The following is a 23,338-nucleotide window of genomic DNA, read 5'->3' on the forward strand; positions in this document are numbered from 1 at the left end:
TAGATGTATAGGATTTGTCTCAATCTTTAAAGCCTTGAGTCTAATGCAGTTTGACAACTGAGTCAATATACATCCCTAAAAATGTTTTTCTATTTTGTTTCGGCCGCAGTTTGCAAGGATGACTTCTGCCATTGTTCCCCACATTGAAGATGAAATTTCTGGCATTGTGGTGCCGTCCTTTTGTGAACGACGAAGTGTGTGTGCAATGCAACAAGTTGCAAGGGCAGAGAGTTCTACGATTTCTGACATTGTTGTGTCATCTTTTCATGAATGACGAAGCCTTCATGCAATGAAACGAGCGGCAAGAGTGAGGGCTTCCACTGGTGGGACAAATCAGATAGCTAAGTGCTTCGCCAAACAAAATGGTGTTACTATTAAGTCCATCCATGAACATCGCACTTTTGCTATAATGAAACGTCTTAGAGGGGAGGGACCTTCCACCCATGCAACAAAGTATGCCAAGAAGTGTCTGTCGTCTTCAAGGCAATATGGTCTCTCTATTACGCATCCTTTGAAGTCCATTCAAAATGTATGTGAGCATAATGGTGATGTGAATGCTATGAATACAAGATATCTAACATCCTTATGGAGAGAAGTCCATCCTGAAAATGATGGAGTGGTAACAGAGGGTTGGGGTGCATCCTTTGAAACTCTCATTGAGAGGATTGCCCATATTGAGAATAATGTAAATGACACGAACCAACTTTTAGGGGGGATGAAGAAGGCTCAGTAGTATGTGATAGAGGATGTAGGTTGCAAGTTGACAAGCTAAAAGAGCAAGTTGATCTGTTGTGCACCGAGGTGTCAACATTCAAAATTGGTTTGAAGAGGCTAACAGTCTTGATGACAAGGATGAGCCATAAGTTGGAGCGCATTACAGCTCATGAAAATTGAGATGGTTTTGGGACTTCTATATTGCTTTTGTAAAGGATCGCAAAGTTCTTCTATGTTATTTGCATGTTATTTGCATACTGGGGTCAATCTTAAGTTATTTAGTAGGATAGCCTTTTGTGTCTACGACACAAAACTTCTGTATTTGGTTTTCAATTGCAATAATAAATTTTTTTGAGCTTTCTTATCTTTTTTAGTACATATTTAATTATGATATTAGCATATGTCATGCATGTAGATACATACATACACACAACTTACCTACATATATCGCTCATGTTCATGTACTCACACCCTTATGTTGTTCATCTTAGTTCCCAATCTTTGTATTTACTAGAATACATGTTACAAGAATGTCTGATCATCATATTCTTTAGGTTGCATCTACATACATGGCATTGAGTCTTTCCATACATATGTTTGCATGAATTTACACATATATGCATGTAATTATGCACTCATGTGCATGCACTTATACCCACACAGCATTTACACCTACATATGTTTCATGGATGCATATCTTAAGCGAAAAGATGAAAGCTTCATGCTATGAAATTACAATAGGAAGTTATAGGCTATTTTTGCATTTTGCATTGTCAAGCATTCCATTTAGCATGCATGAATATTTCTATTAGTTGACTTCATTTGGCATGCATCATTACTTCTACCAAATGAGTCCATGTACACTCCATTTATTTGATTGACAATTTAATCCTTTGCCTTATATGCCATAAATCCCAAACCTTTTATATATATTTATATATATATATATATATATATATAGAGAGAGAGAGAGAGAGAGAGAGAGAGAGAATAAGATATATATAGTTGTGTTCATAAACAGACAATGGCAAAAGAAACAAGTTGTCATAGGAGAAAATTATGGGATTCAACATGCACGGCATGTCGCAGTATTGCTAGACAGAGAACAATGTTGAAAAAACAAGGTTTTAGACACATGGAGCCAATTATGCAGGTCACTCTTATGTGGATGGTGAATCCAGTGGCTCAGAACATAGCATTGATGATGAGTTGGGTATTCCTTCTATTGTTACACCTGGAGTAAGCAAGACCAGGGATGTTTTGAGAGCACCTGGTAGTGAGCCTATTTTGCACAGGTTTCCAGAGTCAAGTATCCTATGGATAGGCTAAAATATGATGGATTTACAGCCATTCACTATGCCTATATGGTCAAAGTGATACAAGAACTAGAACCCACTTCTTTTGAGCAAGCCATGGGAAAAGAAAAATGGGAGAAAGCCATGGATGAAGAAATGGATGCTTTGGAAGAAAATGCTACATGGGAATTGGTGCCTTTGCCTAAAGACAAGAATGCAATTGGTACCCTCTAGCTATACATTCTGCCTTGAAAGTAGGGTAAACTTGCCCATCAAAAGTGCGCAAGTCATCAAAACACTTACAACCCTTGCAAACGTTAAGTAGCATATGCATGAAATATAATTCACCAGCAGATGGAGAAATGTTATACATCTGACCAATGCTATTGCCCGGCCTTCTTGAAGACCACTTTTTATTGGATTTGTTCCAAAACATCTCGCATGGAAAGTCACTGTAAAGCAAATTATCTGCATCATGTTGCAATCGGTTGTAAGTGAACCATTCCGTGAGGCTGGTCTTTCTGTTCTGTTCCCTATCCACCACATTGTGCAAATCATCATCATCTTTGAATATCACATTATTCAACATCGAAAGATGGACTTGCAACCTTTGTACATCTGGCTTTTCATCATGCATATTATACTCATAAATGCGCCAGCATGGTTTTGATGCTGATACATAACGTGAATCTAGGTAATAGTTTATCTCATCAATTCCACAATCAACTAGGTTGTGTAGTTGTCCTTGTCCTTCCACACAATTTATCTGCATCCTGACGGTTGCTCTATCATGTCCCTTATACACATATTTATATAAATACTTGACTGCAGTAATTGTGGAATAAATTTCAATGTTAATATGTGCCTTGTACTTCATAGAGAATTAAGGATTGAATGACACAATCCAACGATTATCCACTATACCCTCTTCACCCGTATCTTTCTACCATCATCTCGACGCATGTAGATAGGGTAACCATTGTTACCCACCATAGTAGACTAAGAGAAGGGACGCGGATAGTGACGACTACATTTGCCATCAAACATGCAAGGAGCAGAGACATTAAGTCCACCACATGGGCCATGAACATTGCATTGTGCAATAATCTCATGCAACTCAGGGAAAAGGGTTTTATCTAGAACTTCTGCACATACCAATTGATCATAGTGACCAACCTGAGTAGGTTTGAATGCACCTTCCAAAATCAATAGTATGTGTGAGTGTAGAAGACCTCTCTTTTGAAACTCAATCACACATACATACCCAACAACTTTTCCAAACAAATCATGCTTTATAATCGACTGCATCAGATCCTTGTGTTTTTTATAAAAAACATGGGTTGTCAAATCCGGGCGATCTTGTATCTAACCACCCATACTGTACTTGTAGATTCAAGATTGAGAGACAAGCACGTAGTTTAGACATCCTAGCACCCTCGTACAATTGTGTTGATTGCAACTCTTGCATTTTGACCTCAGACTCTAACATCACATGTACGTGGGATGTAGTGCCCCAAAAAATGGAATCCATGTCGACCATACCCTCGTCGTCATCCGGGAGACTATAGTCTTGCTGAAAGTGAGAAGGTATATGTGTACCCTCGTCACCCTCCTCATCCTTTTTTAAGATTTCGTGTAAATATAAGATCTTCTTTTTCCTAGTATACGATAAGATTGCGAACTTAAATAGCTTTGACTTACCGATGGTCCATCAACATGTGCAACACCAATGGGGGGTACTTGTTCCAGCTCCTCCCCATACATTCGCAAGTGGCGCATGATAATACGACATTGATGTCGAGTGATGAGGAATGGTTTATCTGCATGCAAGAGGCCGTTTTACATCAAAATAGCACACAATTGAGGCACCTTTTTGTTGCAATTTTGATTTTTTGTGAGCCAACATCTCCAGGAATTTTGTGGGAAAGATTCTCAGACGATCTACCGGATGATTTCTTCCATGCATTCGAATCAAGTATGGTTGACTGTCGTGGATTGGCACGGAAGGAGGCTCTATGACACTTGGAGCATATTCTCCAACAACATGGGAGAAGGTTGGTAGAGTTTGATGGATTGCCTACCTTGGATAGATCATGTGTATTGGCAGCTACAAATGCTTTATTGCAAGAAGAAAGAATGTTTGATTTTGAGAGTGAGGCATGACTTGGTCAACAGATGGAAAGTACCTTAAATCATTGTCAACGGACTGCCTTCGATCAGATTCTGACAGCGGTCTATGCAAATGTTGGTGCGATGTTTTTTCTTGATGGTCCAAGAGGATCTGGAAAGACTTTCCTATACAATTGTTTGCTTTCTAGGTTGCGTGGGGAGGGGCATGTCGCTTTAGCATGCGCTTCTTCTGGGATTGCAGCGTTGTTATAAGTAATGGATGCACAGCACACTCGCGGTTCAAGATACCATTGGATTTGGATGCCACCAGCAGTTGCAATAGAAAGGTTAATAGTCATCTTGCAGATGTTCTGAAGATAGCAAAGTTGATAATATGGGATGAGGCACCTATGACTCATCGATTCGCATTTGAGGCACTGGATAGGACGCTACAAGATATCATGTCAAATGACCAACTGTTTGGTGGAAAGGTGGTGTTGTTAGGGGCGGAATTTAGGCAGGTCTTGCCAGTTATTCCCAAGGCAAGACGAGAAGATATTGTCAATTCTACATTATGCCACTCAAGGATTTGGAGATGCATCAATGTATTGAAGCCGGTACAGAATATGCAGGTTATTCAGGAAGGTGATAATTCGATAGAGCAAGAATTCATACAATGGGTGTTAGATATTGGCTCGATATTGGAAATGGAACTAGCAGGCGTATAAGAGAAGACACTGTTGCAATCCCATCAAAGATGCTTTTAAGGACAAACTCTATGGAAGGTCTGATTGAGTGGGTGTATACAGGACTTGCAAGGGTTGTGGATTATGCATCGTATTTTCGAGACCGCACTATTCTCGCACCTCGAAACCTTGAAGTTGATGCAGTCAATGCTATTGCACTAAAGGCAATGCCCGGCGAGGAAAAGGAGTATCTAAGTGTAGACTCAATAGAGAGCTCATGTGGAGATTCTTTTTTGTATGCAGTAGAGTATCTTAACACGCTTTATTTTTTTTGGTGGATACCCACCTCATCGACTGGTTTTGAAACAAAATGCTCCCCTCATTTTGTTGCGCAATCTAAATCCTCGACAGGGATTATGCAATGGGACTCAGCTGATATGCAAAGATTTCCACACGAAGGTATTGGAAGTTGAGATTATCATTGGTACAAATGCTGGAGATAGGATGTTCATTCCAAGAGTAACTTTCATTCCCAGTTACTTGAAACTTCCGTTCGATATAAGAAGAAGGCAATTTCCTGTTCGGCTAGCATTTGGCATGACGGTAAACAAGGCACAGGGCCAAACAGTGTCTATCCTAGGCTTATACTTGGCGACACCGGTGTTTAGTCACGGGCAATTATACGTGGCTTTCTCGCGTGTCCGATCATCAAATGCAGTTAAAGTCTTCCTTCTAGAGAGTGTGGATCGGGTTAGTGATGAGGATGCTAAAATGAGTTGTACCACAAATGTTGTATACAAAGAGGTTTTACAATTGGCATCAAGAAGAACCTAGCAGTATGCCAATGCTCTTTGAAAGCCTCTCCAGACTTTGGTGGGTGACAAATTTTCACAGTCTTTTTTGTATCGTTGTGTTCTTTTAGGCGATCAAAGGTCTATCAATTGTAAGCCTTTAAAGTGTGGATTAAAAATTGGTGATGACTATTTTTGTATAATTTTTATGAGCTCATTCCATATTCCATTCAAACAATGTCGTCTCTAGAATTTTGACAATGTATGATTTTTGTGAGTTTTATGGGTTCACACATTGTTATTTTTTCTTCAAATTATGGATTATCAAATGTACTATAACTAATGTTCTTTTTAATTTGTGGCTTGGTGAAGCCTTTTAATTTCTTCTCTATATATACGTTGACACATCTATTGTTACTGTAATATGATATGTATTGTTATTGTAATATGATATGATAGGATGGCAGCGTCATCACCACCGAGACAACTGTACGGGTAGCAGGTACATAATTTTGTAGTAGTCAGTTGCTAAGTTGACTTATTTAATGGTATAGTCATTTACCTTTAGGAATATACAGATCTCGATGGTTGGAGAGCTGGGGTGCGCGCCCAGCTATTGGTTGACATCTTGGAGTTGGAGAGCTTTATTGGGTAGATAACCTATATTTTTTTTTATTTTGTTTTTTTCATATAGGTGAAAGCTACTTAGGTTACATATATAAGTGAATAAACATGATATTATTTTCCTTTAGGGCGGTTCCTGACTCAAGTTTTGCAATGAATCTCCTCGGTCCAGCGTATGATGGGGTACAACGTCTCAATCTTGCATATTTTACCGTGAGTTCTCAGCGTCTTGGTGGAAATAATAGTCCCCAGACCATCTATGTGCGCTTCATTGGGTACCTGGAGCCGATGGGAACAGATGTATTTTATCGAGGGGCGAACGGAGACTTTGTATATCCATTTATGTACCACATACACACTCCTGTACGCCAGCATAAGCATTCTAATTAATGTGTTGAGTATTATTAAGACACAATTCTAAATTTTCCTTGATTTAATGATTATAATTCTTAAATGATCTTTTTGCCTTGCGTAGGTCGACGTCGCGTGCGTGTGGTGGTGCGTGGGATGGGACATAGATGTAGTCTGTTTTCTTAGGGGAGTTGACATAGACACTCTGTATGTAGATATATGAATTTGTAAGATTTTGTAGTACTCTTTTATAGAGCGTATATTTTGTTAGGTATGCTAATTTTAAGTAAATCTTCTTTTGTTGTGTTTATTGAAGCATGCACATATACGTTTATACTCAAACAAATTCATAAATTCTATTTATTTATACTCAAACACGTTTATTTCAAAAAAATTCATGAATTCTATTTATTTATACTCAAACTAATGTATTTCCATAGACCAAGATTGATTGTGTTACAATCTAGCACTACATTGGCATACAATGCATTACACATGTAATCTTGCAAAATTCCATATATGAAAGGGGATATGCATACAAACATGTTTAATTCAAACAAATTCATGAATTTTATTTATTTATACTTAAACTAATGTATCCCATAAACCAAGATTGATTGTGTTGCAATCTAGCACTACATTGGCATACAATGCATTACGCACGTAATCTTGCAAAGTTCCATGTATGAAAGCAGAGAGAGGATATGCATACAAACGTGTTTAATTCAAATAAATTCATGAATTTTATTTATTTACACTGAAAGTAATGTATCCCATAAACCAAAATTGATTGTGTTGCAATCTAGCACTACATTGGCATACAATGCATTACGCACGTAAACTTGCAAAATTCCATGTATGAAAGCAGAGAGGGGATATGCATACAAACATGTTTAATTCAAACAAATTCATGAATTTTATGCACGTAATCTTGCAAAATTTTATGTATGAAAGCAGAGAGGGGGTTTTAGGAAAGCTGTTGGACAAAATTACACTGAGTGAGCCAAACCAAGCGGTTCCAGTGTTGGAACTTCAGAATTTCTCTTTTGAAATTAAAGATCCCACCTTGAGACCTAGCAGAGCGGGTCTCCAATCCGTCATAGACGGGTCAGGCTACTCGTGTGATTATGATGCACCAAATGCACTCTAATTTTGCAGTCTGCCAGAGTGATTTTGTAGGGAGTGTTCAATCCAGTGTCCACGAGCTTGTGACGATGAATCTGACGGAGTTTGATTTGTAGCTTGTAATTCTGGGCAAAGTGATGGTATCATTGTAGGGCATCAGTAGCACTGCACAGAACAGCTCGAATTTTGCAACTGCTAGAGTGATTTGTATGGGGATTGTTCAATCCACCAGCTTGTGATTCTCGAATTTTGCAACAAATGCGCTCGAATTTTGCAATCCGCCAGAGTGTTTTGTAAGGAGTGTAAAATCCACCAGCTTGTGATTCTAGCAAAATTGATGATACCATTGTACGACATCAATTCCACAGAGCAGCTCCCCCGCTGGAAGCAGAGCGATCTATGGCGACCTTGAAGCATCCATGGATACTGCGGCCAGCCTCTTCCCATGACATCACAGCGTAGAGCAGCAGGAGGAAGACCCATCAGGCCAGAAAATCCGAAAGTGATGTTCGTTAGAGCTATGGCTTCTGCCCCCACTACGCCTCCTCCCCTCCGCTGCCTCCGTGGTGTGGTTTTTGACATGGATGGCACCCTCACCGTTCCCGTTATCAACTTTGCCCAGATGTATCGTGATGTTCTGGGTCCGAATCACCCGCGCATTCTAGCAGGCTCCCCAATCGATATTTTGCACGAGATTCAGGATTGGAGCCCCGACAAGCAGCAGGCGGCTTACCAAGTTATCACCCGCCACGAGCAGGAAGCGCACGAACGTCTCAAGATTATGCCAGGTCAGAATTGAGGCTCAACTTTTACCATCCCTAAACAGTTGTTCTCGCCGAAGCTTGCACAGCGTGCCTATGTGTAGCCGAAATCAGTATATAGGATAAATGCGGGGCTGAAGGCGGGATGATGGTGCAGGGGCGGTGGAAGTCTGCACTTTCCTTGATGCGAAGAAGCTAAGGTAGCAGCATTGCATTTGATTCTGCACATTGCTATTCTTCAAAGCTTTGTCAAAGTGTGATTCAATTTTTGCTTCTGTATTCGCCATTTTTCCAGGAGAGGCTTGATCACTCGGAACGTGAAGGCCTCTGTCGATTTGTTTCAGTCACGGTTTGGGGTGGGTTTTCCTGAATTACTTCTCACTTTGCTGCATTGTTCTCGTAAGTCCAATGTTTTATTATTGATAACCAAATTGAAGTTTATTACTCTATCGTCTGTTGAATCTCTCTCCTTATGGTGCAGATGAAGGAATTTTATCCTGCTTTGAGCAGAGAGTTTCGTCCATACAAGCCAGATCCAGCTCCTTTGCTTCATATCTGTGAAGCTTGGGAGGTATCACCTGGTGATGTTATGATGATCGGAGACTCGACCAAAGATGACGTAAGTGTTGTTTCTTTCCTCTTGGAACACGATGATAGCCAACGAGGCTATCGAAGAGGCTAGTGCTGTCCAGGGGCATGCACTAAGACTGCATGAGTGAGAGAGGTGAATGGAGTTGAAACTGAGGATGGAAAGAGCTGAGATATGGAGCTGAGAACTGAGGGATTAGAGCTGAGTGAAACTGAGAGAAAGAGCTGTAAAAACTGAAAGGAAAACTGCTGAAAGAACCCCAACCTCAGTGTGTATGCTGGCCAAACCTCAGCTGAAGTGCTGCAGAAAACTCCCCCTTGGATCGAGTTTTGGTATGGCTGAAGACTGCTGCTGTACGGTGTGCTTTGGAGTGGGCTGAGGGCTGCACAAGGGGCTGGTACTGCTACTAGAAGACTGTGGACTGAATGCCCAAAAGAGGGGGCTAGGGTCCCCTTATATAGGGGCTGAAACAGCAGCCCACCTGGCCGACCAGCCAGTCGGCTGGTTGGCTGGCTGTTAGGGCCTGCCAAGGAAACCCTATGGGCTGACTAGGTAGGGGTGGAGGCTGCCTATAAAAGGGGCTTTCCCCCATCCCCTTCTTACTTGCTTGGTGCTGCCTGGGGGCCCCTTTGGGACTCCTACCATGGGCTGCACCCACAAGCACCTATCCTCCTCTAAACCTAACAAGGAAACAAGGGGTCACGGCGTATGACAAAATCACCTATTAGGGATCTATTATGCACTTGTTGATGTAGTCAGCGTGTCACACTACACTCAAATGCAGGGGTGCATGTGACAAGTAAATAGGCTGGGGCAAGCTGAAAAGTCTGCAGCATAGTAGTCTTATGGGGCAAACCCAAACAATACTGTCTCTCGGCCTTAAGAAAACATAGGGTGTCGCCCCGATCATCCACGACATCATACACTGTAGAAACACCCAAATGATGCAGAAAATATGCCTTTTTGGGCTTAAGATGGATAATGGCAGAACAAACACCTGGCTCCAATGAACGTGTTGCAAACGGAGGGAATTGCCTGGACGACCAATGCAAATACGCTAAAAACTGCTGCCAATCATGAATCAGGCGAGAGGAAAAAAGGACAGCTAGGAATATGACCATGCAAGTGGCCAATAATAACATTAGAGATAGCGGGAATCCAAGGGAAGCAGAAGAGGGTAGGGCTGATGCTGCTTTTAAAAAAAAACCAAGAGCGGTTACTTGCTAGGGTCAAAGTCCATCTCGTACGGCTCCTCTTTCTCTGGTAGAAGCTGTGTGTAGAGCAGCGTGCACAACATGTGAGCGTATGTGGGTCAAATGGATTCCGGATGACATGCACACCCTTCAGAAGGACACAACCTTGATCCTTTGCAGAAACAGGAGTTGCATTGTGAATTCCAAGAACCCACCGTTTCATGCTTAGGCAAAGCACCTTGTGGTTCACTACCCTTTTAGAAGGAAGCCATTCGTGATAAGCAAGGCAAGCAGTTCTCCTGTTTGATTGTAGAAAATGCCTCCAATGCATTCATGAAATCTCTTCCCAAAGAGTTGGAGCACCTCATGCGATGCATAGACGTGGGCCCACAGTCTGTAAGTATTCATTGCCAACTTGTGAGCTCCCGTATGAGGAGGACATAGGATAGTGGAATAAGATGTAGAGGATGCTGCATGTTCCAGCTATTGGCTGTGTAGTTCTGCCCTGGTGGTCTGCTTTGGCTGGCTACGAACGGCTGGAAATGGCAAGCATACTGCCTGCTATTTATAGGCAGAAAAAGAGCTGCCTAGTGGCCTAATTTCCTGGACCAATGAGGCCCCTTCCTGGTGGGGGGTGGGGGCTGCCCGGCTGTATAAAGTACCACTTTGGCTCTTTCTCCTCATCCCACTCAAGGCTTTCAAGGCACACAGGCTAGAGGAATAGTAGGAGGCAGCCTTTAGCCCTTGGCATTCAGCACTGGGCCTAGGCTTGGATCTGCTGTATATTTCCAGATCTGATTTGATACACAAATTCGATGAGCGATTGGAGAAAGTTGGGAAATCCCTTGACTCAAATACTGTTTGGACTAACACTAATGTGGCTGTCCTAAGTTTCTGACAAAATGGTTCTGAAGGAACATCTCTCCTACTGGTTAGCTCTACAATTTATAGATGGTCAATATTGTGACTGCGATTATTGCTTGGTTGTAGTCATAGAGCCTTTGTTGTCATAGCATGATAGTCAAAATTAATCCATTATTAGCATGATAGTCAAAATTAATCTTGTACATGTACTATTCCATTTTGAAGGAGAGCTGCTGGACCCATTTCTTACACAAGAAGCTGTGAGGGAAAGAGTGGGGGAGTGGAACGATGAAGACAGAGAGAGAGAGGGAGACACAAGAGGTGTGGGTGTGTAAAAGTGTTGAGCCACACCACAAACTCATAGGTTTTATTAGGATTAGGCTAAACACCCTATGACTGTCTTAAGACAGTCATAGGTGTCATAACTTTAAAAGGGTGGCAATGTGCCTTTACCCCAACAACCTCCCACCTAAAGGCCAATGTGCCTAATGGGGAGAAAAGAATAAAAATTACAGCAATATACAGTTACTGTATACAAGACCATAAAATAAGAATGGTCTCATCCTAATCCCATGATGGGGCGGCAATGTGCAAACCGCTCTGTAGGCAAGCTCTTAGTGAGCAAATCTGCAGGATTATCATCAGTATGCACCTTCACAAGCTCAAGTCGCTTGTCTTCCAGTACCTCCCTGATGAAATGGTATTTCACATCTATGTGCTTGGTCTTCTGATGAAAGACCGGATTCTTTGCCAACATGATAGCACTCTGACTATCACAATGCAAAACTGGCATATCTCCTGTAATGCCCAAATCTCCCACCACCCGAGTAAGCCATATTGCTTCCTTGCAAGCCTCAGTGGCTGCAACATATTCAGCTTCAGTGGTTGACAGTGCAACACATTTCTGCAACCGAGACACCCATGATATAGCACCTCCAAAATATAACCGGTAGTAGACTTCCGGTTATCTGCATTCCCTGCATAGTCTGAATCTGTAAAACCATGCACCAATGCATCCTGCCTACCATAGCATATGCACAAGTCTTTGGTACCCTTGAGATACCTCAAGACGCCTTTCACTGCTTCCCAGTGCCGCTTGCCTAGATTTGCCATATACCTGCTGATGACTCCCACCGCAAAAGCAATATCCGGACGAGTGGCAACCATGGCATACATCAAAGAACCAACTGCAGATGCATACGGAACCTTGGCCATTTCAGCCTTATCATCATCTGATCTGGGGCTGTCCTTACTGCTGAGTTTTAAATGTGGAGGCAATGGGGTACTAATAGACTTCCCCCCCTCCATTTTAAACCTCTGCAGTACTTTGTCAATGTACTCCTTCTGTGACAGAAACAAAAGTCCCTTGGACCTGTCACGAATAATCCGCATACCAAGAATATGGTTTGCATCACCCAAGTCTTTCATGTCAAAAGACTTATGCAGTTGCTTCTTCAAAGCACTAATCTCCTGTTGAGATTTGCTGGCAATCAGCATGTCATCCACATATAGAATGAGTAGCAACAAACTGCCATCCTTTGCCCGTTTGGTGTACAAGCAGTGATCGGTCTCACACCTATGATACCCTTGGGACTGCATGAAGGCATCAAACTTCTTGTACCATTCTCTTGGCGCCTGCTTGAGTTCATACAAGCTCCTCTTGAGCTTACACACAAGCTGCTCTTTCCCTTTAACAGCATATCCCTCTGGCTGACTCATGTAGATCTCATCATGGAGATCTCCGTGAAGAAAAGCAGTCTTCACATCCATCTGACATAAATCCATGTCCTCATGAGCAACAAGAGCTAACACTGCTCTCAAAGTAGTCATCTTGACTACAGGGGAAAAAATCTCATCAAAGTCAATGCCCTTCTCCTGCTTAAATCCCTTGGCAACCAATCTGGCCTTATACCTCGGTAAAGCATTTGAATCCACTTTGACTTTGTAAACCCACTTGCATGGCAAAACCTTTCTGCCTGCAGGTAGCTGCACCAAGTCCCATGTATCATTTTGAAGTAGGGAGTCCATTTCTGATTGCATGGCTTTCTCCCACTTCCTTTTCTCTGTTCTTCCCATAGCTTCCTTGAAGCTGGAAGGCTCACCACAATCTGTCAGCATGATAAAATCAGCCACATTATTGGCTCCTGGAACAAACCTGTCAGGAGGCCGTTGTACACGGGTGCTCCTCCTAACAAAATGTTCCGGATTAGGCTGCTGTCTAGCTTGTTCGTCATGCATGACGGGTGGCTGTACCACCATATTTGGCTGTTCTACAGCCCCATTTGCTGGCATATCCAGTGGTGCATCATTGGCAAAATTGTCTGGCTGATTTTCAGCCTGTATACCCTCTTGAACAGGGTTATCTACAGCAGCCTGCTACTGCATATTAATGGGCATTCTTTGCTGTCCGACATCATCATAAACAACCCTCCTGTATTCCACAGGTTGCACGGGTTCTTTGTGTACACTATCCTCTTTAAAGATGACATCATTGCTGCGTATAATCTTTCGTTTGACGGGATCCCATAACCTGTACCCCATTTCACCTTCGTCACCATAACCCATGAAGATGCATCTGAAAGACTTTGGCTCCAGTTTGGTGCGCAGTTCTTTGCGTATATGAGCAAAGCACTCGCAGCCAAACACACGTAAGTGCTTATATGAAGGTGGCTTGCCAGACCACGCCTCCTCTGGCACTTTCAACTCCAAAGCCTTGTTCGGCGACCTGTTAATTAGGTGAACTGCTGTTTGCACGGCTTCTGCCCAAAAACCATGGGGCAATGCAGCATAAGACAACATACATCGAACCTTCTCCTGAATTGTTCGATTCATCCGCTCACTCACACCATTTTGAGATGCATTATGAGGGGTTGTGAGTTCTTGTTTAATGCCCTTAGCTTCGCAAAACTGTACAAAAGCATGTGACACATACTCACCCCCATTATCGGATCTGAGGCATTTCAGCTTGCGTCCTGTATGATTCTCAACCTGAGCGACAAACTTCTTGAAAGCATCTAAGGCATCGCTCTTATGCTTCAAGAAATAGACCCACACTTTGCGTGTGGCATCATCAATAAAAGTAATGAAATACTTTGCACCCCCTAGTGATAGCTGTGGCATCTCACACAAATCAGTGTGCACTAGATCAAGCGGTGCTCTATTTTGGGGAGTTCTCCTCTTATGAGGAGTCATAGAATGCTTGCCAAATATGCAATGATCACAAGTGGGCAAATCTGAAAATGAAAGAGACGGCAGATAACCCAAACGTGACAGTTCTTGCATTCCTTTAACGGACATGTGTTCCAACCGGCTATGCCACAATGAAACCTTCGGCAGCTCGGTTATGGCAACAACATGATTACCTACACTAGAAACATAAAGAGGGTACAAGGTATCACTCTTATATCCCTCAGCCACTACAACCGGGCCATCAGTAATCACCCATTTGGAATCCCCAAATGTGGTGTGGTAACCACTGTCATCCAACAAGCCAGTGCTAATCAGATTTTTCTTGATTTGCGGCACATGGCGAACACCATCAAGCATAAATATGCGACCATCAGGGAATACTATCTGTATACTGCCAATCCCTGCAATCTGACATGCATAGTTGTTCCCAAGGTGAACAACTCCATGAGTACCTGTGTAGGAAGTAAACCACTCCCTATGAGGAGTAACATGAAAAGAAGCACCTGAATCCAAGAGCCAGGTGTGCATGTCATGGCCATCAATAACCAATGTATGTGCAATTACAGCAGAAGAGCATAAAACATCATGTCTGTCACTTTCACTGTCCTCTGCTGCAACATTCACTGCATCCAAGTCATCTGCCTTGGCCTTGCCTTTGCCTTTGCTTCCACTGCCTACATCCTTTGTCTCAGCCTTCTTGGCTTTCTGATCCCGTATAAACTTGAAGCACTTGACTTCACATGTCCCTTCTTGCCACAGTAAAAGCATTCAATATCCTTTTTGCCACGGGACTGACTGCGGCATTTGGACTTGCCAACAGATCTCCCCTTCTGCTGAGTCCTACCTCTTTCCTGTACCTGCAAAGCATTGGAAGACTTGCTGCCCATATTATTCTTCCTGCTCATCTCCTCCATAAGGAGAGAGCTCTCCACATCAGCATACATAAGAGTGACATTTGAATTAGACAGGGTGGTCTTGAAAGTGTCCCAACTCTCAGGGAGGGTACACAACAAGAAAGTAGCCTTGAACTCCTCATCAAGGTTTAATCCCTGTGCAATAAGCTGTGTAAAGATGGCATTGAACTCACTCAAGTGTGAGGTCATAGCTGTACCTTCCTTCATGCGAAGATCGACAAGCTTCTTCAACCAATAAACCTTACTGGCTGAACTCTTTTGGGCATACAACTCTTCTAGCCTCTGCCATAGACCATAAGAGGTCTTTTCAGCCTGAACATTGAACACAAGAGAATCATTGAGAGTAAGCATGATAGCAGCCCTAGCGGACAAATCAAGTTCCTCCCACTCATCATCTGACATCCCAGATGGCTTGACACCCTTCACCCTTATGGGCTTAGAAATCTTCTTTAGCAGAAGTACATTCAAACACTGTTCTGCCCATAATGCATAATTGTGTGCCCCTTCCAATTTCTTTATGTTCAGAATTGAAGATTCACTTCCCCCTGATGCCATATCAGATAAGGAAAGTACCTGACTCCCTGTAAGTCAAAAAATGACTAAATAAAATTCTGATTTCTCAGAAAACCTGCTCTATCAAGAGCCAGGAGCACTCACAATAGTGCTGTTTTTTACTGTCAAAAAAATCTACAGCAAAATAGAAAATTTTCCCTCTAGTCACTGTACCTTCTGACACACTGTACCGTGCTCAAACAGGCATAAAACAGTAACTTCAGAATGCTGCAGCTGTTCCACAAGTGCTTTATCAGTGCATCATCAGCTGACGAAGCACAAAACAGTAACTTCAGAATGCTGCAACTGTTCCACAAGTGCTTTATCAGTGCATCATCAGCTGACAAAGCACAAAACACTGCTGTCCTGGACACTTCTCCCACCTCAGATGAGGTAATGCACTGATTTTATATGCATAAACCACTTGTCATACACTGTTTGGTCCACTGAAAAAAGGCTCCAAACACCTCAGCCTGTGACAAACCTGCAACAAAGAATGGGACAAATCCCAAACAATCACCCTTCTGCCAAGGGGATAAAAGGCATCTGAAGTTCTTAAACAGTAACTCAAGTGCTCACAAGCAAAATCTGGACAAAAGCCCCTTGATTTGACACCTGTATCAAGTGAAAAACACCTCAACACTGAGGTAGCATACAAAATACAGCGCTCTCCTGGCACTTTCACCTGACAATGTAATGCATAAACGGCCCTGTGTACACAGTAACAACACAGATCCCAACGTACAAACACTGAAGAGAAAATCTTTTGAGCACTGTCAACGATGGACAGTTAGGGACCGAGTAAACTCGATGCGCCCTGGCCAAGCGTGGCTCAACTGAGATTTTTCAAAGTGTCGTACACAGAATGTGACCTGCAAGAAATGTCACTGAATACACTGCGGAAACAAGACCAATGTGGGCACCCTGGCTCCACACTGCCTCAAGGCATACACTGCATAAACTTCCAGGCAAAAGCCCTTTGAAATTGTCACCCGAAAGCTGAGATTTGCACTCAGCAAAAGCATAAAAGCCCTCTGCAAAATCAAGGCATCTGACCTCCCCGAAACAAAATAACTGTGCAACCGCCACACACTGTGGCAATAGTCACCTCAAGCACGAGGGACACGAGTGTACTTGCTGTACCTCAAACACACAGTTTTAGAACTGAACAAATTCCGGGAATGAAGAGCAGAGTGCTCTCTCTTTTCCTTCTTCCCCAAAACAAAATTTCTGTGCCTGCTGTACTTCCTGTACCTGCGCAGGGTACTTGCTGTACCCTGTACCTGCAAGGGCACGAAATCCCAAAATTTTTTTTTTGACCTGAACCTCCTGTCGCAGCGTCCGTACGGCGTTGGCTGCTGCTGTTCACGCGACCGTACAGCCGGTACGACGGCCTGTACGGATTCCGTACAGCCGGTACGGCTGGCTGTATGGGTCGCTCCGGTACGGCTGCCCGTGTGCAGCCGGGGTGCGCGCCGGTGCTGCGCGCTGGCTGCGCCCGCTTGGTAGCGGGTAGCAGCTAGCAGCAGCTAGCTGCTGCTGTTGCGGCTGCTCGCGCGCGACCTGCGCGCGGCTGCTGCGCCCGCTCGCACGCGCTGCCCCGCTCTGCCCGCGCGCGCTGCCTGCTCCTGCTGCCGCTGCTCGCTGCTGTAGGGTGCGATGCCCGAGGGGAGAGGGAGGGGAAGAGGGAGGGGTAGACCGGAGTGGAGAGGGAGAGGTAGAGGCTCTGATACCAGTTGTGAGGGAAAGAGTGGGGGAGTGGAACGATGAAGACAGAGAGAGAGAGGGAGACACAAGAGGTGTGGGTGTGTAAAAGTGTTGAGCCACACCACAAACTCATAGGTTTTATTAGGATTAGGCTTTCACCCTATGACTGTCTTAAGATAGTCATAGGTGTCATAACTCTAAAAGGGTGGCAATGTGCCTTTACCCCAACAGAAGCTTGTACTGTTAGCAAGTTCAATCTGGTAATCTACTAGACATGGGGATGTATGAATTCGAAGACCGGCTAAAGTATCGAATCGCAGCATCATAGTCGAAATTCATCTGGTACATGTACTATTGAATCCGGAAGGAGAGCTGGTGGACCCATGTCATACACAAGAATCTCAGACTGTTAGCAAGTTCAATCTGGTAATCTACTAGACGTGGTGCTGTATGAACTCGAAGACCAGCCGACCATGAATTAGGTAGAAAGTTGAGTGAACAGTCGATGTCGACCAATATGCTTACTGTGAAGCCTCGGATATATCCATGGAAACAAAGCATGTATTGCAAATGAAGTTTCTCAGTCTGTGTCTAGGCTCATGTGTATTGTGTGAGCTATTTAAACAAACTTGCCTTTCTGATCTACACGAGATCGCTAATTCATATGCTTCTGTAGTAGTACTAATCTGTTACATATTTGGAATTCTCCTGCTGGTTTAGGAAATATTGATCCCTCTGTGATTGCCTAAATAGACTGTGTACAGGTCCTTTTAAAGAAAAAGATGCATCGACCTTACAAAACCATGTAGCTGAGCCTTTGAAGTTGTCACTCATTGCCATGTGGGGATTATTGGGTTAGAAGGGTCACTACCCCACTTGTGAGCACCAAATGAGGACATGGGAGGACAACACCTGTGACAGATATGGGTATGATGGCTGCCATGTGGGCACAAGATACATGTGCCAAATGGGAAGATCTTGAAGGAGAGAGAGCAGCCACATGGGCTGTTTATGTACAGCAGCATGCTGTGCATGATCAGCAGCCATGCAGGCGGCATCAAAGGTTGCCACATGGTTGCATGGAATGTGGGCTGGGTGGCCCTTGTATAGGCAAGCATTGGGACTGAATGGCAGACTTCCTGCCTTTTACAGGCCAGGGGAGAGAGCCAGTCGGTGGGCCCTGGACAGGTCAGTCAGGACCAACCTGGCACAACTTCTAGGGTTGACCATTTAGAGCAGGTCAGGTTACATGTGGAATCTGCCTGTTAGTTGGCTGGTCAGCCAGTTTGGGGAAAGGGGGCAGAGTATCCCTTGACCCCCATAAAAATGGGAGCCTTGGGCCCTTGGAGCCTAAACAAGGAGAGCCACTGAATCCCCTTAGCAGAGGCATGGGGCAGCAGCAGGAAGGGAGCCTCTAGGAGCAGCACACAGCCCCCATATTGGTACTTGTACACAGCTACAGATGCATGCGGGTGTGGTTGCTGGGTGCTTTGCAGGGAACTTTGTACTGAGATTGTCCTATTTGGAGCAATGTATGCATGGGATTTGGCTGTCTACTTGGCTGTACATATTTTTACAGATCTGTATGCTAATTTGGAGTATATTCATGTGCACATGTCATATACAGTGAAATTCCGAGTGCTGGTGAGTCTACGAGTCTTCCACTGCAACGGTTAAGCGACACTTTCTAACTTGAGGGATACTGGAACCCAGAAGGCCAGCATGAAGGATTCAATCCGATAACTGAGAAGAAGGCGTTTGCTTTGAGAGAGCATTTTCGTGCCATCTGTCAGATTTGGTATAGTGTGCTTTGTGGTTAAAAATCTCTTTCATGTGATCCACAAATTGTGACATGGCATCCATGCATGCCAATTCCAACCTTTGGTGAGGTAGGGTGATTGGATTTGACCAACTACCCAATCTGGAACATAAAAGATTCTGGGCCACGTGATTGCAAGTGGGATATGGATAATTACTGAAGCAATGGAGTTAAGGCTCAAGGATTAGGTGGGTGCCATGAGCAAAGTCGTGAAGGCTGCAGATCTAGCAGATGTCAAAGAGTGGGTGCTTAGAGACATTAAGGCACTATCAGTGATAATCAGAATGGATGGAGATTCAGTGCTTTCACACATTCAATTGGCAGGGACTGTATGCAAGACCTGGATGATTGTGAAGGATTGTTCGAGACCAACAACGTGGCACAGATAGCGACACTCTAGAATCATTTGTTCATGCTGAAAATGGATGAGAGAATCTGTCAACAGTCACTTAGTGAAGGTGAAGGTTCTCTAAGATTAACTGGCAGCGCTTGGTCGTAAACTGAATAGCCATGCCCATGGTCAATGAACATCCAAGGAGATGGGTTAGTGAGATGACCCTAGCATGTACCTAGATGAATCCAGGAACATGCCCAAACTGATCCTCTGAAAGCACAACAAATAGTGAGTTTCAATCTCATTATAGTCACAAGTTAGAAAACCATTAATTCCATTGTGCATAGCACGATGATATACCTTCCAACATCATCAGCGCCTCCAATGGTGGGTGAAGACCATAGTGTAAACATTTTCTCATGCATATCCACACACCCACACACACACTTTAGCATCCACATACACATATTCTCTCACACATACGGATCCACACACCCACACACACTTGAGCATCCATTTACACACTTGAATAACCCTAGAAATTGGAGAAAGATTGAATCCACTCACTTTGGAGGAGCTTTGTGCGTTATTGCAACAGGAGGATGCTTAATTCTTAGATTGTTATACTGAGGATGCGGCCATCTGCGCGAGTAGGGATGAGAATGAAGTCGGCCACTCTGAGAAAAAATGTGACTTGTGAGGCTGAGGATGAGGCCGTCTGCACCAATAGGAATGAGGATGATGTTGGCTATTCTGAGGTGGGGTGCGAGTTAGTTTGGCAATACCAATTGAGTACAAGCTCAGAGTTACACATGGAAGCTGATTTGCTAGCTACTTCAGGGAGGTACTGGCTTGCTGCAATGGCAAGCAACTGAAAGAACCACAATATGTTTTCTCTGTGCATAAATGAATATTTCAGTCATGTTTTAGGCTGATTGTTTGTTAGATTGATACACAAAGATAGATTGCATTACAAGAGGCCTTTCAATCTTTTTTGCTTATTAGCTGTGGAAATTGGTGTCACAAACTCTGAGGATATTCTGGTGCTAATGGAGGTAACTAACTTGGAGGACTTTCCACAGAGGTCGTGCATGACAGAGACTTGGACATTCATGCTGTTGTTATAAGTGTGATTACCAAGAATTCCTCAGATATTCTGTCTTTTGTTTCAAACTTCAGTTTTAGCCTAGCTCTCTTGGACTTGATGTGTAAGTTCCATGTGCTTATTCATGAAATCTTTTTGTTGCAGATTGTATGTGGTAACCGTGCAGGTGCTGTAACTTGCTTACTTGATGAGTCAGACAGGTACGATTTAGCAAGCCTACCATGCGAAGAACAGCCAACTTTCAGAGTGAAATCATTGCATGAAGTCCAGTCTCTTCTAGAATCAGCATTTGAACTGAGGCCTTGATCTCTACATCTTCATTCAAACTTCGATGCAAGGTCCTGCATGACCAGTATTTCGTGTCATGCAACTTGTGTCCCATCAATTCCTAATTTTTAATTTGCACTTGATTAACACATTATTGGAAATTTGGGAAGAATTTATTGCTACTAGCGTCAACTATCGATGATCCGAAGGTGAGGATAATATCAAAATCGCTGTATTTAAGCTGTATTGTCTCATATTGTTAGGACTTGCTGCTATTGTGCTACCACTTCTATGAATGTGGTTACAAGATTTTCATGGATGACGACCCCTTGTCCTACTATATGCTATACAACGTCTTCAACACAATGTAGAGAAAAGCAAGGTGATGGAGATCGATTTTGATCTCTTATTGGTATGCTAATTTTTCTTTTGCCATAAAGTTGAGTCTATTGATTGTGAGCCATGGAGGGAGATGCGAGATCGGAAAATGACCCTCATTGAGAGAATTGGACCTTTGTGAGCTGGATTTGTGGCATCCTTTGCAACAATAGGAACCATAATCTCAAATAACTCCCTTTTGCTTATGAGATTGGTCAAGCAATAAATGCAAATGTGAGTGATGAGAATGAAAATTTATCTAAAATAGATTTGGCACTTTGGAAAGGCAAATGGTAGACTCGTCCAGTTTCAAGTTAACATTTCTAGATCTTTCACTAGTCAGGGAGATTCTACTTGGCGCGCTCTTTTTTGGCAGTTTTTCCTGAGTTTTTTCGTGATCTTCAACAACTAATGTAGGACAAATTTCTCAAATTTTCTTTTAAATAAACCCATGTTTCTTAGTACCATGCAACGTTCATTGGAAAAATCTTTTAGGACATGTCATTTACTTTCATTAGCATTTTAAAGCACAATATTGGATTCCCTTGCAATAAAAAGAAAGAGTCTGCATATTATAAGTGTAGAGCAATGCAGTAATTCAAAGTGCTTGGATACATGTACTGAATGTCAAAAATACATCACATGGAGTATGATAGTACCTCAATCTATATCAAAGCTAAGAAAACATCACACTAAAGGTGATATGAGTGAGCCACATGCACTCTCTTGAATCTACATTGTTTTGTGGTTGATGCGTTCTCTACAAGAAGGCTTCAAGAACTAGAAGATCTCCACACAATTGATCTAGTTGTGGTGACTTGTTATGTAGTCCACGTTTTGCCCCAACATATGCATATGCTTGCATGGAACAAATTTTCCTTGTTAGCATGTTGATTGACATCATCAAAAGTGCATGATGGTTCAATACAAACACACACTATATGTTAATCTTGCCCATAGGATTTGATTTGAAGGTTTTGGTAATGAACTCGTCATCTTCATGTACATGTCAGGCCAAAGTGCAATCAATGTCGTCTATAGCCTTCTTTGGCATGCTTGTCTTGCATTTCATAGCTTCCTTCGATGTGTCTATAGCTTCCTACGATATGCTTGTCCTGCATCACAAATTGCGATGATTGGATGTAGGAGTTACTATTCTAGGGAGGTTTGTTGTTGGATCCCTACCTTGATATTGCCTCATTTGTAGCAAGGTGGCTTGAATTCTTAGACATTAGAATAAACCTAGATCTTTATTACTTTCTTACTTTTGGACATGTTACATAAACTTCCCTTCGCACTTGCCACTTTTTAAGGGATGTTAGGGTACCAACAATCTTGTTGCTTGGTGACCATGCATGTGTCACATCATCTCCACAAAACCAAAAAAACGGCACTCTATAACCTTAGTTTGTGACTTATTTTGTGGGGTGGGGTTTTCCACCATGTTATTCTCATTACTCATTTTCCACACTTATAACTAAAGCTTGAGACATGTATTGAAATGCACCTTGCTTCCTCACTCCACCCTATAAAAATCCTAGCGTATAGTGTGAAAGTCTCTTCCTGCATTGTTACATACACATCCTAGTTTTGTTGCATTGTTGGAGCATTAGAGGTTAATGGAGGCATGCCATTCCTCTCTTCAAAATCCAAGACTCTACTAGTAGATGTTTGTGGACCTCTCCTTGATTCTTGAACCATGTCTCAAAAATCATGGTGATGAGATTTATTCATGATTGAGGGTTCTCCTTGCCTTTTCTTTCATCACACTCTTCACATGTCCTAGCGTTGATGTTCAATGTGTATTCCAATAGCATGCGCTATTGAACGTAACTAAGCGTTGTGGGCTAATTTAACTTGATATTGTATGGCAAGAATGCACAATTGTCAAGAAATTGTGAATCGGCATTCTTATACAAAACATGTATGTATGGAATGGTCATGAGACTTATCACAGACGTCTCAATGAGT

The 23,338-nt window shown here is 42.9% G+C and overlaps 1 protein-coding gene across 1 annotated transcript; it reads left to right on the forward strand.

The window, feature by feature from the left end:
• The first annotated feature begins 7,696 nt into the window (after positions 1-7,696).
• Positions 7,697-21,366, forward strand: LOC147897700 (haloacid dehalogenase-like hydrolase domain-containing protein At2g33255). Its single transcript, XM_087380563.1, has 5 exons — positions 7,697-8,483; positions 8,614-8,656; positions 8,752-8,812; positions 8,938-9,075; positions 20,867-21,366. Exons 1-5 carry the CDS (start codon positions 8,141-8,143, stop codon positions 21,026-21,028), a joined length of 747 nt encoding a protein of 248 aa, XP_087236689.1. The 5' UTR covers positions 7,697-8,140; the 3' UTR covers positions 21,029-21,366.
• Positions 21,367-23,338: the final 1,972 nt, after the last annotated feature.

The sequence above is a fragment of the Dipteris shenzhenensis genome, chromosome 10 (genome assembly GCF_047967505.1).
Source record: "Dipteris shenzhenensis isolate YYH24624 ecotype China chromosome 10, Dip_SZ_1.0, whole genome shotgun sequence".
Taxonomy (NCBI): Eukaryota; Viridiplantae; Streptophyta; class Polypodiopsida; order Gleicheniales; family Dipteridaceae; genus Dipteris; species Dipteris shenzhenensis.